At 44.3% G+C, this 13,003-nt stretch overlaps 3 protein-coding genes and 2 long non-coding RNA genes across 8 annotated transcripts in view; 3 read left to right on the forward strand and 2 right to left on the reverse strand.

The window, feature by feature from the left end:
* Positions 1-5,340, forward strand: part of LOC108159659 (protein charlatan) — a 38,618-nt gene extending 33,278 nt beyond the window's left edge. For 2 of the 4 annotated variants that reach the window (XM_017293133.2, XM_017293132.2), the window contains exons 3-7: positions 51-604; positions 665-1,687; positions 1,875-2,078; positions 2,373-2,684; positions 2,987-5,340. In XM_017293133.2, coding sequence (XP_017148622.2) covers positions 51-604; positions 665-1,687; positions 1,875-2,078; positions 2,373-2,684; positions 2,987-4,661 — 3,768 coding nt within the window. In that variant the 3' untranslated portion in view covers positions 4,662-5,340. The remainder of the gene's footprint in view (positions 1-50; positions 605-664; positions 1,688-1,874; positions 2,079-2,372; positions 2,685-2,986) is intronic. The other 2 variants (XM_017293135.2, XM_017293136.2) reach the window with 2 other exon arrangements.
* A 1,443-nt stretch (positions 5,341-6,783) lies between these two features.
* On the reverse strand, positions 6,784-7,518 carry LOC117190908 (DNA-directed RNA polymerases I, II, and III subunit RPABC4-like). The gene is made up of 3 exons (XM_033395919.1): positions 7,384-7,518; positions 7,175-7,267; positions 6,784-7,078 (listed from the first exon to the last, which is right to left on the reverse strand). The coding sequence occupies exons 1-3, from the start codon at positions 7,439-7,441 to the stop codon at positions 7,056-7,058; spliced, it is 174 nt and encodes a 57-aa protein (XP_033251810.1). The 5' UTR covers positions 7,442-7,518; the 3' UTR covers positions 6,784-7,055.
* A 350-nt stretch (positions 7,519-7,868) lies between these two features.
* LOC117190909 lies at positions 7,869-9,111 on the forward strand. Its single transcript, XR_004473874.1, has 2 exons — positions 7,869-8,281; positions 8,335-9,111. It is a non-coding gene; the product is annotated as an uncharacterized LOC117190909 (long non-coding RNA).
* Positions 9,044-10,017, reverse strand: LOC117190907. The gene is made up of 3 exons (XM_033395910.1): positions 9,916-10,017; positions 9,677-9,857; positions 9,044-9,620 (listed from the first exon to the last, which is right to left on the reverse strand). Exons 2-3 carry the CDS (start codon positions 9,809-9,811, stop codon positions 9,129-9,131), a joined length of 627 nt encoding a protein of 208 aa, XP_033251801.1. The 5' UTR covers positions 9,812-9,857; positions 9,916-10,017; the 3' UTR covers positions 9,044-9,128.
* Positions 10,018-11,655: 1,638 nt separating this feature from the next.
* LOC117190912 lies at positions 11,656-12,413 on the forward strand. Its single transcript, XR_004473878.1, has 2 exons — positions 11,656-11,764; positions 11,868-12,413. It is a non-coding gene; the product is annotated as an uncharacterized LOC117190912 (long non-coding RNA).
* The last annotated feature ends 590 nt before the right edge of the window (positions 12,414-13,003 follow it).

Raw genomic sequence — 13,003 nt, forward strand, 5'->3', positions numbered from 1 at the left:
TTGGGCAGCTAACTAATCTCTCTACTCTCTTCGTTCCCCCCCCACTTTAGCAACAGCTCGATCGCTCGGCAGCGCCCAGCATTGAATACGAATCCAGTGGAGCTGCCAACGGGGCAACCACCAGCAACAACGTGGCCACATCCCAGGCAAATGTAATCCAACAACAACAGCAACAACAACAACAGCAGCAACAGCAACAAACAGAGTCGGGTAACTCTGTAGTAGTAACGGCTAGCACCGGCGTAGGAGGAGGAGGCGGATCAACTGTGGTGCCGGCACCCAGTGTGTCCGTGGGTGGCTTCAAGTCCGAGGACCACCTAAGCACGGCCTTTGGCCTGGCAGCCCTCATGCAGAACGGCTTTGCAGCGGGCCAGGCGGGGCTCCTGAAGGCCGGAGGGGACCAGCAACAGCGCTGGGCCCAGGATGGAGCGGGTGTGATCGCCGCGGCGGCCGCTAAGCAGCAGCCGCAGCTGGTGCAATGGACGACGGGTGGCAAGCTGCAGAGCTATGCCCATGTCAGCCAGCAGCAGCAACAACAGCAGCAGCAGCAGCAACAGCAACAACAGCAGCAGCACCACCACCACCAGAGCACACCGAAGTCCAAGTGAGTAAAATCAAAGCTTAACATTTAAGGGATTTCCACTTAGTCTCCTGTTTTCCATAGAAAACATCGTCAGGAGCATGCGGCCGAATTGATCTACGCCAGCCCTTCCACATCGGCCAATGCGGTAGGACAGAATTTAACCCAATCCACACCCACCTCAGCGCACAGCAACAGCAGCGGCGGCAGCAGCAACTCCGGGGGCAGTCGCAAGAAGTCCTCGACCCAGGCGCAGGCAGCCGCCGCCGCAGCCAATGGAGTGCACATCCAGAAGCGTTATGCCTGCACCTATTGCCCGTATTCCACAGACCGACGGGATCTGTATACACGGCACGAGAACATCCACAAGGACGAGAAGCCCTTCCAGTGCTATGCCTGCCTTAAGCAGTTCAATCGGGCCGACCATGTCAAGAAGCACTTCTTGCGCATGCATCGCGAGCTGCAGTACGACATCAACAAGACGCGTCGCCATGTGTCCGCCGGCAGCAGCTCGGGCAGCGGATCCTCGGGCAACTCTCACCACTCGGGCGGGCGCGGCAATGTGACCATCAATGCCACGGGCGTCAACATCGATAATGCCTTCCTGGAGGCCCAGCGGCATCCCACCTCGACCAGCATGAGCATTGTGGAGACCATCGAGGCGGTGGCCTCGGCCGGCGAGATGCCACTGGCCCAGCTCAAGCAGGAGAAGCTGGACGATGGCAGTGTCCTGCCCCTCCATATGGGCGTTGTGATGAACAACGCCCAGCAGCCGGTGGCCAGCTCCAGTTCGGGCAGCAGTTCCGTCGGTGGTGGCAACGGTGGTGGCGGCAACAGCAGCGGCGGCTCCGGCCTGCTGAAGCCCAAGCGCGAGAAGCGTTTCACCTGCTGCTATTGCCCCTGGTCGGGGGCCGACAAGTGGGGCCTGAAGCGTCCCCTCAATACGCATACAAAGCCCTTCGTCTGCCTGCTCTGCGACTACAAAGCGGCCCGCTCCGAGCGCTTGGCCACACACGTGCTGAAGGTGCACAACAAGCGGGCCTGCAGCAAGTGCTCCTATCTGGCGGACACCCAGGAGGAGTATCAGGTCCACATGAGTGATGTGCAGTAAGTATTCCCCCCATCCTAGCCTCATATAATCCGTGCATATTTGTGTGTGTGACAAAAACCAAATCTAAACAGCTTTTGAACTCTCTCTCTCTCTCTCTCTTACTTTCTCGTTGTTGTTCTCCTCCTACTCCTTTGACAACTCCTTCTACACTCTGATCCCCCTGCTGCTGCCACGCGATATCAGTCCGCACGATAATCGACCATCTCGCAGCGGCAACTCGACAAACAACAATGGCAACAGCAACAACAATGGCAGTGGCGGTGGCAACAACAACAATGCCGGAGGCAACAATGTCTCGCATAGCCAGAATCTGAATGTTTTGCGCACCATTGGCAACACTCTGGTGGCCAATAACCAACTAAACACCTATGCCGGCAATGCTTTTGGGTAACATTCTCAGACCGCCTCCTCTACTCCTCTACTCTACTCCCCCCAACCACCCTGAAAACACCCTCAAACCAAAGCAAAAACAAAAACAAAACCCGCACCCCAAGTCCCAAAAGAGCGCACAACGTTCCTAACTCTAGTTACTACCCTCCGTTCTCTCGTTCTCTCAACTCGCTCTCATGCTCTCGTGTCTCCAACTCCGAACCGACAACACCGACAACCAATCCATCCACATGATCTCCTCCTCATCATCAACAACAAAATCATCCACATCCACATCGACATTTTGCTTAGCTCCTCCAGTGGCAATGTGGGAAATGGGAATGGAGGCAATGCCGTTACCATCTATACCACATCCAACGAGGGCGTATTCGGCACCGGCGGCGGAAACATCACTGGCGGCGGCGGCGGTGGTGGCCCACTGCAAGAGATCATTGTGAATCCCACATCGATGGTCGGTTGGCGTTTGAGCGCCAATGGATCGTTGATACCACCGCATGATCTACTCACCGGCGGCCTACCGAATGCTTCGACGCAAAAGCGCGGATCGGAGCGTTTGTTTCAATACCTTGAGGCCGAGGGCAGCGATCCGGAGGACTATGCGCGGTATTTTGCATAAAATCTGTTTCTGTTTCCTGTTATGTTGTGCTTTTGATTGTGTTGTGATTTGTTTTTGCCGGTTCTATTTTCACTGATTGTTTGTCGCTTTTGTTTGTTGTTGTTTCGTTTCATTAAGTTGTCCAACATTTGCTTTATTCTTTGGCCCCCCGCCCACTTCTTGTTTTTCGATGGTTATACTACGTATATTTTCACTTGTTTACTTGTTTGTGTCCTTTACTATTCCTTATCGTTCTTTATCGGAATCAACTTTTAATCGATGTTTTTCGATTTGTCTCGTTTTATTGCAGTCTGCTGAAAATGGACGCCATTAGTCGCAACACCGCTTCGGTCGCTCAGGATTTTCATAAAGCGGGAGGCGTGCACGAGTTGAAAATACCAGCAAATCATCAACTCCTGTTTAATAATAAACTGCCTTCGCAATGGACGACACGAGAGGCTGCTGCTTTACTGTACAGCCTCAGCAACATGGGCACCCACAGCGGCAGCAACAGCAGCAGCAGCAGCTCCCAGCGACAAAAGTTTGGCATCCGTGCCAGGCAACATTCCACGGGGGAGGATGACGAGAATACACCATCGTCGGCATCCTCGTCGAGTTTCTCCAGCGATGAGTATAACATGCTGTCCACATCGCCGGTGAAGCTTTTGCGTCATGTGAAGCTGGAGAAGCACGAGGAGGATGGGAAGGAGGAGAAGGTCCCGGCCCAAGTCCAGGCAAAGGCGATGATGGCGACGGCATTTCTGGAGGCAGCTAGCTACGAGCAGACGGCCATCGAGCTGCTTACCAGCAAACGCAAGATCAAGGTCGAGAATGATGAGGATCAGGAGAACCAGGAACAGCCACAGCCACAGCAGCGATTGCAGCTTATTAAATCGTCTCCCGCGTACAAATTGATTTCCAATTCCAATAACAACAATAGCAACACCAACCACAAGGACAAGTCGTCGCACAGAAATGCCGTTCATCATAGTCATCGTCAGGATGATAAGGAGAACAACACCAAGTCTGCAGCAATAGCCGCTGCCGCAGCGGCGGTCACAGCAGCTGCAGCAGCAGCGGCAGCAGGAGGAGTAGGAGCAACCGCACCCAGCACCACCAGCAATCAAACACCATTTCTCACCCAAATGGAATATCAGAATCTCAGCCGCATTGGCACACAGTTTCACAATTATGTTAAAGATATCATCAACAAATACTACGCAGCCGAGACGCCTCTGATGCTGGCCGCAGCAGCAGCTGCCCTGCCCACGGCCACCACCACGGGCCAGCAGAGGCAGCTGGATCTGGACCACCTGTCGCTGAGCAAGCGTCGCCGACTGCTTAGCGAGACTGAGGAGTACATTGAGTATCTGCGCAACAAGGAGGACATCACCCTGACCATTACACCCAAGGCGCCCACAGTGAAGTCCTCGCCACCCCAGCCGCCTGCTTCGTCCCTCCTGAAGCGTCAACTGGATCTGGCGGTGCCTCGCAAGAGTCCAAAAAAGGCTTCCCCAGCCCACAGCCACAGACAGGCAGCTATTTCCAACGGCCACACAGCGAGTGCTGCACGCAAGTCCATGAGTCAGCTGGCCACCTTGCTGCCCCTGCTGGCCGATGCAGCCAGCAAGCAGGAGTATCTGGCCGCCCCGCTGGACTTTAGCAAGAAGTCGGATGGCGAGTACGGACGCAGCTCCCGCAAGCAGGCGCAGCCCAAGAAGATACGCCTCACGCCGGAGGCTGTGGGGGGGCTGCTGCGCGACAAGTATCTGAATCGCATGGTCCGCCAAAGACTGGGCTGCCTTAAGTGCAACCAGTCGCGACGCAGCAGCTCCATTAGCTTCAACTATCACACGATTGGGTCACTGGCTCTACACCAATTCTGGCGGCACGGCCCGACCGCCGGGTCCAGGCGGAGAGTGCAGGCAGCTTTGCTGCTCAGGCGTGGCAGGCAGAGTGCTGCTGCAGCAGAGGTGCAACTGTAGGATGACAGACGACTCTCCTGAACCTCGTTTTGGGTTAATTCTCGTGTAATTTTGGTTCTCTTAATTAATTAGCAAATGTTTGCTTGCCATATGGAATGCATTAGGCATTCACATTGAAATTGTTTAAAAAATTGCATTTAATTTTGTAAATTTTAAGTTGTGATGTACCTGAAATATGATTTCTCTTAAAACAAACAAAAATTACTTAACAAAACACGATTCATAGAACGAAATGGGCTCAAAAATTCGATACGCAGCCGCATCTCTAATGAATTTCATTATAATTATTATCATTATCATTATCTTAGTTGTATAATTGAGCTCTCAATCTATCATAGAAACACACACACCAACAAACACTCAACACATACTCACAAAAACACGGATATTTAAAGATATAGTTATATGTCAGCATTTATCAAATGTTTCAACCCTATATATGATTTATTGAAATGTGAAGTAAAAGCTTTAATTTGCCATTTACAAAGCTTCAGTTTAGTTACGCTAAATGATTTGCCATTTATTTACAATAACTTAGATTGTACTTTTCTAGTTGCCTTAGTTTATTGTATAATTTATGAACCCCGCGCGTGCGCACACGCACACGCAAACCAAACCTCATTGTCGTACCCTTTGCCTTATTTCTTAAACGTAAGACTTGAACGTGAAAATACATTTAGTTTTATCAAAGACTATACAATACCAAGATGTTGCATGAGCGACCAAAAAGCTGTTCTATGGCTAACATTAGGACCCAAAAGGCACGAGGGAGCGCGCGGGGTTTCAATTCCCTTTTCGCCTGTACTTCGTCTCTACCGCGACCCCGCTGCCCATCGGTTTCGTCTGTTCGGCAATGCCTTCACCAGCAACGAAATAATTCTGGACTCTCGAGCCTCAGCACCGTCGAAGCGGTGGTCGCTGATCGCCGATGTCTTTGGAGCGGCACAGTGGGACCTTTGACCGTCTCAGCTTGCTAAATTAGTTAGTGAATATGAGTTCAATAAATATTTGCACACTGAAAAAATTTTAAACTTTGAGTGCTTATATCTCCTAAACTAAAACTATCTTGAAAATTCGATTGGAAAATTCTCTATTAGATGCGTACATTAAATTTATCTAAAGCACTCATACAATTTTTTGACTATTTCGGCTGAGTCCCCACTGTGCCGCGCCAAAGACATCAGCGACCACGCTGCCCTACGGTTTCGGCACGCAGACACTGACATGCTTTCACACCGACTCGACGCTGACCGACGCTCGACGAAGCCGAGTAGCATTTCGGAGGCGAAGGTAGCGTAAAAGAGAATCAAAGTACTAGCCCCGCGCGCCCGTACCATGAAGCGTCAAACGAAAATTGGAAAAGCATTAGTTCCTCATGCAACATCTTGGTATTGTATAGTCTTTGGTTTTATTTACTTTAGCCATTTACTTTAGAGTAGCAGTCACGCCCACAAATGCCAACGTCAAACATTCTCATAAGGAACATTTTAAGCATATTGAAAAGAAAACAGCAAAACAAAAAGTATATAAATATTAACGAACGGAACAAAAGCTAACATATTATTGTACGTGTAGTGTACTTATGATTTTATCAAAGGAAAAGCTAAAGGAAAGCACGAAAGGAAAAAGAAACACAAGAACAACATACAAAAATACTCAAAGAACATGAATATAAAACCATACATACAACTTTTTACCACACACTGAACAAACAAGAAAAATTTGACTGAAAAGTGTCGGGGGAAAATATGATATATATAGTATTATTATATCATATGAATGGAAAACATAACGAATAAATGGTATAAACAATTTTAGTGTACAATGTGTGTGTTTTGGCTAAATGTGGTAAACTTAAACGTAAATCTATTACACGAAACTAAAACTAAACTTAACTAAAAATAAAAACGTAAAAACGAGGAGAAATTCTTAAGTAAAGTAAATTTTTGGATGACAAGCCATTTAGACAAAATTTTTGAGACGAAAAAAGACATACGGGGAATGAAAAAAAACAAAACAAAAAGCAAAACCCAACAAATTACTTTAAATTTTATTTAAGCAAAAATTTGCAAAAAACAAAACCAACAAAAAATGGAAAAATAAAAAATATATTACTGTAATGTGAGTGTTTTTAGTTTAAAAATTATATATTTCCAAAACATTCAAAATAAAAGATCATTAGTTTAAAATATAAATTATATAGACTTTTGAATCGTAGGTTATGGCAGAGGCCCTTCTGTTTCTGGTAATTTGAGATTGAACGATCCATTGACCTTGAATACAAACGACGCATTTCTTCAGTTAGTTAGCCCTTTTTATTCAAGCACACATATGTATGTAATCCATTTAAAAACTAATTCCTTACACCTGTAGTAGTCGAATTTTCAGTTGGCATTAGCGTGCATCGAAGACAACCACTGAAAAGCAAAATGAAAGATTCCATTAGCCGCTTGCTTGCCTACAGTTTGAAAGCAATTGGAGGCTCCCAGCTAGACGCCGGGAGGACTACTTACGACGCTTGGTGCGCTTCTTGTACATGATGCGGTAGCCGCACTCGCGGCAACGTATTGGATCACGTGGTCGCATCTCATTCTCATGATGGCATTCTAAAGGGAGTATTGCAATTGTTTATCACACAAATGAACAAATTGTACATCATTTTCGAGGCCATGTGCGTGGACAAAAGGCCGTCTTGTTGACATGAACGTTCTGGCCGACTTACCGCCACAAATATACGTCATAGCTGTCTTAACATTTTCCTTGGAGCTGTTCTCGGACATCTTTAATTAATAAAATTAACAATCCGCGGAGTTTTACAGAAAAAAAAAGTGTTTTGTTTTGCTGTAATCAATATACGGTCTGACCCTCAGAAATATATCAAAATATACCGTCTCATTTGAAAAATATACCGTAAATATACTGATGAATCAAAGTTCTATTATACCATTTCCTCCATACCTGCTTCAACAGCGGCTATTTTGTAAGCGTTCAGTTTTTAATGTGAGGGCGTACTGGGCCTAAATTAGTTAAACAAATTAAAATATAGTCCACGGTAGTGATGTAAAAAAACATCGATGCATCGAGCATCGATGTTTTTCTGCCGATGTTTACTGATGTTTTCCGATGTTTTTGCTACTACCGATGTTGAGTGATGCATCGATGTTTTGCAAAACATCGGTAGTTTAATTTCATATCATTGCGTATTTGCAAAGATGTAGTGGCGCCTGTCCAACCAAAAATATCGGATAACCGTCCCACGGTTTCCCCTTCCCTTAGACATGCACCTTGCACCTTTTGGGCAGTTACGCGCAAGAAAAAAATGACATGTGATTCGGTTTGTTTGGCTTATCATACAGGCAGGCTCCGTTTTTCATTTACTTTTGCGGATTACGTTTTCAGCCAAAACGTTTCGTTTTCGTTTTAAGGTGCTCCAGTTTTCATCGTTTCTGGCAAACAAAAACAGCTGACCTGGCTGCTTTGTAAAAATACAGCGTGATTAAAATGCCTTTTATTTTTTCAATTGCTTGTTTTGAAGCAAAACGATTGCAGAAATTACGTGATCTAAGAAGATCTAGACATCTTAGATGCAACACTTGTGTATTTATCATGTCTGACGAACTGTGAGTAACAGCATGCGTATTGAAAATTAAATTGCTAATGGTAAAGCTTTCAGATTTGTGAAGTCATTTCGGATCGACAAAAAAACTTTCAAAATGATTTTGGAGAAAGTTCAACCCCATTTAGGTGTTACCAGGAAGTTATCTCCCTCTACGCAATTGGCTTCAGTAATGCGATATCTCCCCACTGGCTGCTACCAGTGGGCAGTTGCCAAAGACCACCATATAAACATTGGACGCAGTACATTTGGAAAGATTATTCACAAACTTATTCCGTTGATGGACAGGCTGTTATGTGTTGAGTTCATTTCGTTGCAGATGAATAATCATCAATTGCAACAATCATATGAATATTTCTATCGAAACTTTAAATTGCCTCGAATTGGTGCCTGTGTGGATGGAACTCACATCAGAATACTAAAGCCTGTACAAAACCACTCCGTGTTCTATAATAGGAAAGGATTTTATAGCATGAATGCCAAGCATACTGGAGCACGAAATATTATAGAACGCACCATTGGAGTCCTTAAAAGCCGTTTCCGTTGCTTGCAACGCACTTTAAATTACCCACCAATATTTTGTTGCCAAATTATAAATGTATGCTGTGCCCTGCACAATATTTGTAGAAGACGTAATGTCTTAATCGAGGAGGATGTTCGATTTGACGACCCTTTAGACACTGAAAATGAATTCGACGACACTGAAAATAATGGATCATCTATACGCGATGAAATAGCTCAGGCCATTCCTTATTAAAATGCAAAATTTTTCATGTTTTCTTCTTTATGTCATTCGATATTCTTTATAACTAATAAAGCTAAGTTTCACAAAAAAACTAATAGGAAACTAATTATTTCGCAAATTTGTCCAAAATTTGGCTAAATTTGTCTACAAGCGCCTTTTGGACCTCGAGCTTCTCCTTCTCTAACGATTCCATTCGTTCGAAATGTTCCGAAATTTTCTTGGAAATTGCCGACATTTCATCCAGCAGCGCAGCGCAGAGATCGTTGAGGTTCATGGTCTGCGCTGGTCTAGTTCGACGGCGCTTCGGCATGGGCTCCTCCTTCTCTGAGGGTTCGTCCTTCTCTGAGGGTTCCTCCTCAATGGGGTCTTCCATCACGCACTTAACCCCAGTGTCGGCCTCCTTGGTCGTACGGGGGGGAAGTCCATACGCTAGCCCACCTACTCCTTCCACCATTTCGTAGAGGCCACATAGCTTGGCCACTTCCTCCTCCAATTCCCCAAGCGATTGCTGAGCGAAGGGCCCTCCACCTGTAGCTCGAGTTTCTGATTTGTTTTTCGCCATCTTCTTGCGGATGTTTGTTTTCCAATCTGCCCAAACCTGAAATTGTAGAATTGAATATAGTAGTGTGCTACCTTTTGTTGTGCAACACATACCTTTTTCCAACCCAATGCGTCCTTGATTGGCGGCCCAACAGCATTGAGAGCGCCGCAAAGCTCTGCCCACTTGGCATCGACAACAACTCGGTCGCCCTTCACAAATCCTTTTGCCAAGTCCGGGTTGTCTTTCATAAAACCCACCAGGATTTCATCTTAAAGAGATGATTTATGCTTTCCCCTGGATATAAAGAACAAAGCGGTAATTTTGAAATAAAAAATTAATTTGCTGCACTTACATTTTGAAGTCCGAATTAAATTGGGCGGGAAACAGCTGTGCTCACCCAGATGTTCTGTTAAGCGCATGTTACAAGCACAGTCTGAGCTGTTACATGCACATTTGTGCTGTTATACGCAAAAATTGATTACTTGCCAACGTTCCGATAACCAAATAGGAATGCGTCAGCTGCTTACACCAAAACGAAATTTGTTGTTGCTGTGGCCAATTTTGTCCGAACCAAATTTGAGGTTGGGTTAAAATAAAATTATTTATAAAAAAAGCACAAGTTAAATTACCCTGATATAGGTATCAAGTTTATGTTAATGCATCAATAAGTCATCTATTTTTTTCCTTTTGCAATTAGGGTTCGTTTTGTTGTATAAAAAGCCGTTTACTTTTCATTTCGTCAACGAAAATGTTTTCGTTTTGAAAACGAAGAAATCTTGCGGAATGGGAAAAAGAGAGCCCCAATTTATGTGATTTCAAAAGTAAATCGGAAAACTTTTGTGAAAGTGAAAAACGGAGCCTGGCCGATAAAGAAATGTGCAGCTAGAAGGAAACGAACTAAAACTAATACTCGCGCGTATCGCCTATCTACTCTGACACACTGATATTTACAAGTTTGCAGCCACCCTCATCGACCACATGGAAGCGCTTTCATCGTTGGATTTGATCGTAATGTGAGTGATAACCTGTGAACGTCTGCTATATGTGAATTCAAAATTTTACCGTAAACTTCCCAGCCGTACTGTAACGCTGACCAATCCAATTGTTCACGTGTTTGTTTTGTTCTGCTCTTTCGCAAGCAATGTAACTTTCTGCAATTCCGAATCTATCGACAACCGAACTTATGATTGGGATTACCCCACAAGCAATTGCTGCGCACTTTAAAGATGCACCCATCCGTCCCTTGTTTTTGCATTTAAACTGAAAACCATTCGAATATATTTCTATTTGTGTAACGTAATTACCATTATTCCTGAATATACTCTTTATAATTAGTTGACTCTAGTCTAATAAGATCTTTCATCATGATATTTTTATATATATATAATTAATCTTAATTGCAGCTTATTTGAACATATTATCCTTATTACTTTAGTAGCCTTTATACATAGTATATATCTACCCTCTTAGCGGCCATGAGAGCTTGTAGGAAAGTTTAATGAATAAACTGTTTGTAATGAATTCCCGTTAATTGTTGCCGTTATTAAGGATCATGTGGCGCCGAGATGACGTAACCTAGCAGAAGTAGAGCGTTTATTTTAGGGATCGTTACCCATTACTCAGCCTCTGCGGGCCGAAACCGTAGGGCAGCGTGGTCGCTGATGTCTTTGGCGCGGCACAGTGGGGACTCAGCCGAAATAGTCAAAAAATTGTATGAGTGCTTTAGATAAATTTAATGTACGCATCTAATAGAGAATTTTCCAATCGAATTTTCAAGATAGTTTTAGTTTAGGAGATATAAGCACTCAAAGTTTAAAATTTTTTCAGTGTGCAAATATTTATTGAACTCATATTCACTAACTAATTTAGCAAGCTGAGACGGTCAAAGGTCCCACTGTGCCGCTCCAAAGACATCGGCGATCCGCGACCACCGCTTCGACGGTGCTGAGGCTCAAGAGTCCAGAATTATTTCGTTGCTGGTGAAGGCATTGCCGAACAGACGAAACCGATGGGCAGCGGGGTCGCGGTAGAGACGAAGTACAGGCGAAAAGGGATTTGAAAACCCGCGCGCTCCCTCGTGCCTTTTGGGTCCTAATGTTAAGACCCGCCATAGAACAGCTTTTTGGTCGCTCATGCAACATCTTGGTATTGTATAGTCTTTGGTATTTGTCTTCTGTAAGCAGCAACACAGCAATGCCAAAGTACATAAGTAAACATATTTGACTTAAAATGAATGAAATTTACTATAGATGGTGTACATTTGTTTAAATATGAAACTGCGAACGCCGTTAACATCATTCGAAGGCAACCCGTTGTGTGTTTGGGAAGGTATGAAGAGTACTGTTCAGTCACAGACATATATGTACCTTATTAATATTACAGAATATACAGTACAATCTCATACACAAATACTCATAAATACAATTTTCCATGTCACTTCATGTCAATGAATATGACGACACGAAAATTACATTAGAAACTAAGAATAGACAATTGCACTTGTAAACTCGAACCCACCAAAAAGGATGAAGCAATAAACTATTTACTTTATTGCTGCCAAGTACCTAAGTAAATGCACTGAAATGTAACCCCCGCACAGAGTAAGTGCACCCTATCTAAAAATACACTCACATGGAGCCTGTGCGTTCCTTCCCATACAATAAGAGTACCACTGCTAGCTATATAAGGAGATCCATTTGTTCAATAAAACTCAGTATCAGAAACAGTACCACAACTGCCTGTCACTAATTTTCCCATCGCAATTATCAGAGGCTGTCGCCGTGTCTTCAGATCCTGATTTCGCGGTCATACATCGATGCATCGAAGAATAAATCCGATGTATCAATCCAACATCGATGTTTGATTTTGACAACATCGATGGACATCGACATCGATGTTTTCATTCAAATTTACATCACTAGTCCACGGGACGCGTTCAGTGTGACCTCAGAAATAAACCACAATATACGGTCTCATTTTGAAATATACCGTAAATATACTGACGAATTCAAGTTATATTTTAAGAACTTAGCCCACTTTAGCCCCCTCTATTTAAATAGTTCATCTACTTCAGGTAAATGGCTGAAAATATTAACGATTGTAAATTCTTCTTGTAGAATCATGCCATCTTTCCTTTTAACGAAAAAAAAACAACGCTAACTCTTACCTGAACTGCGCGAAAATTATGAATTTTTCATTATTTTCGGTGGAATATTGAAATACCCCGTTGGTCTACAATGGGTTAATCGTTCCCCGTCAAGAATTGGAAACCATTTTCCTCAATTTTGATGTTCCGTCGAATATTTCTAGCTAGATAGAACATTTAGCCATGCCCACTTAATTTTATACGATTAATTAACCTATTCTCAACTTGACTGGCTTATTTTAAACACTTGCTTTTATTGCATTTTGCGTAAAAAGAGGTTTAAGCGAAATAAGTC

Source organism: Drosophila miranda, assembly GCF_003369915.1.
Source record: "Drosophila miranda strain MSH22 chromosome Y unlocalized genomic scaffold, D.miranda_PacBio2.1 Contig_Y1_pilon, whole genome shotgun sequence".
NCBI lineage: Eukaryota > Metazoa > Arthropoda > Insecta > Diptera > Drosophilidae > Drosophila > Drosophila miranda.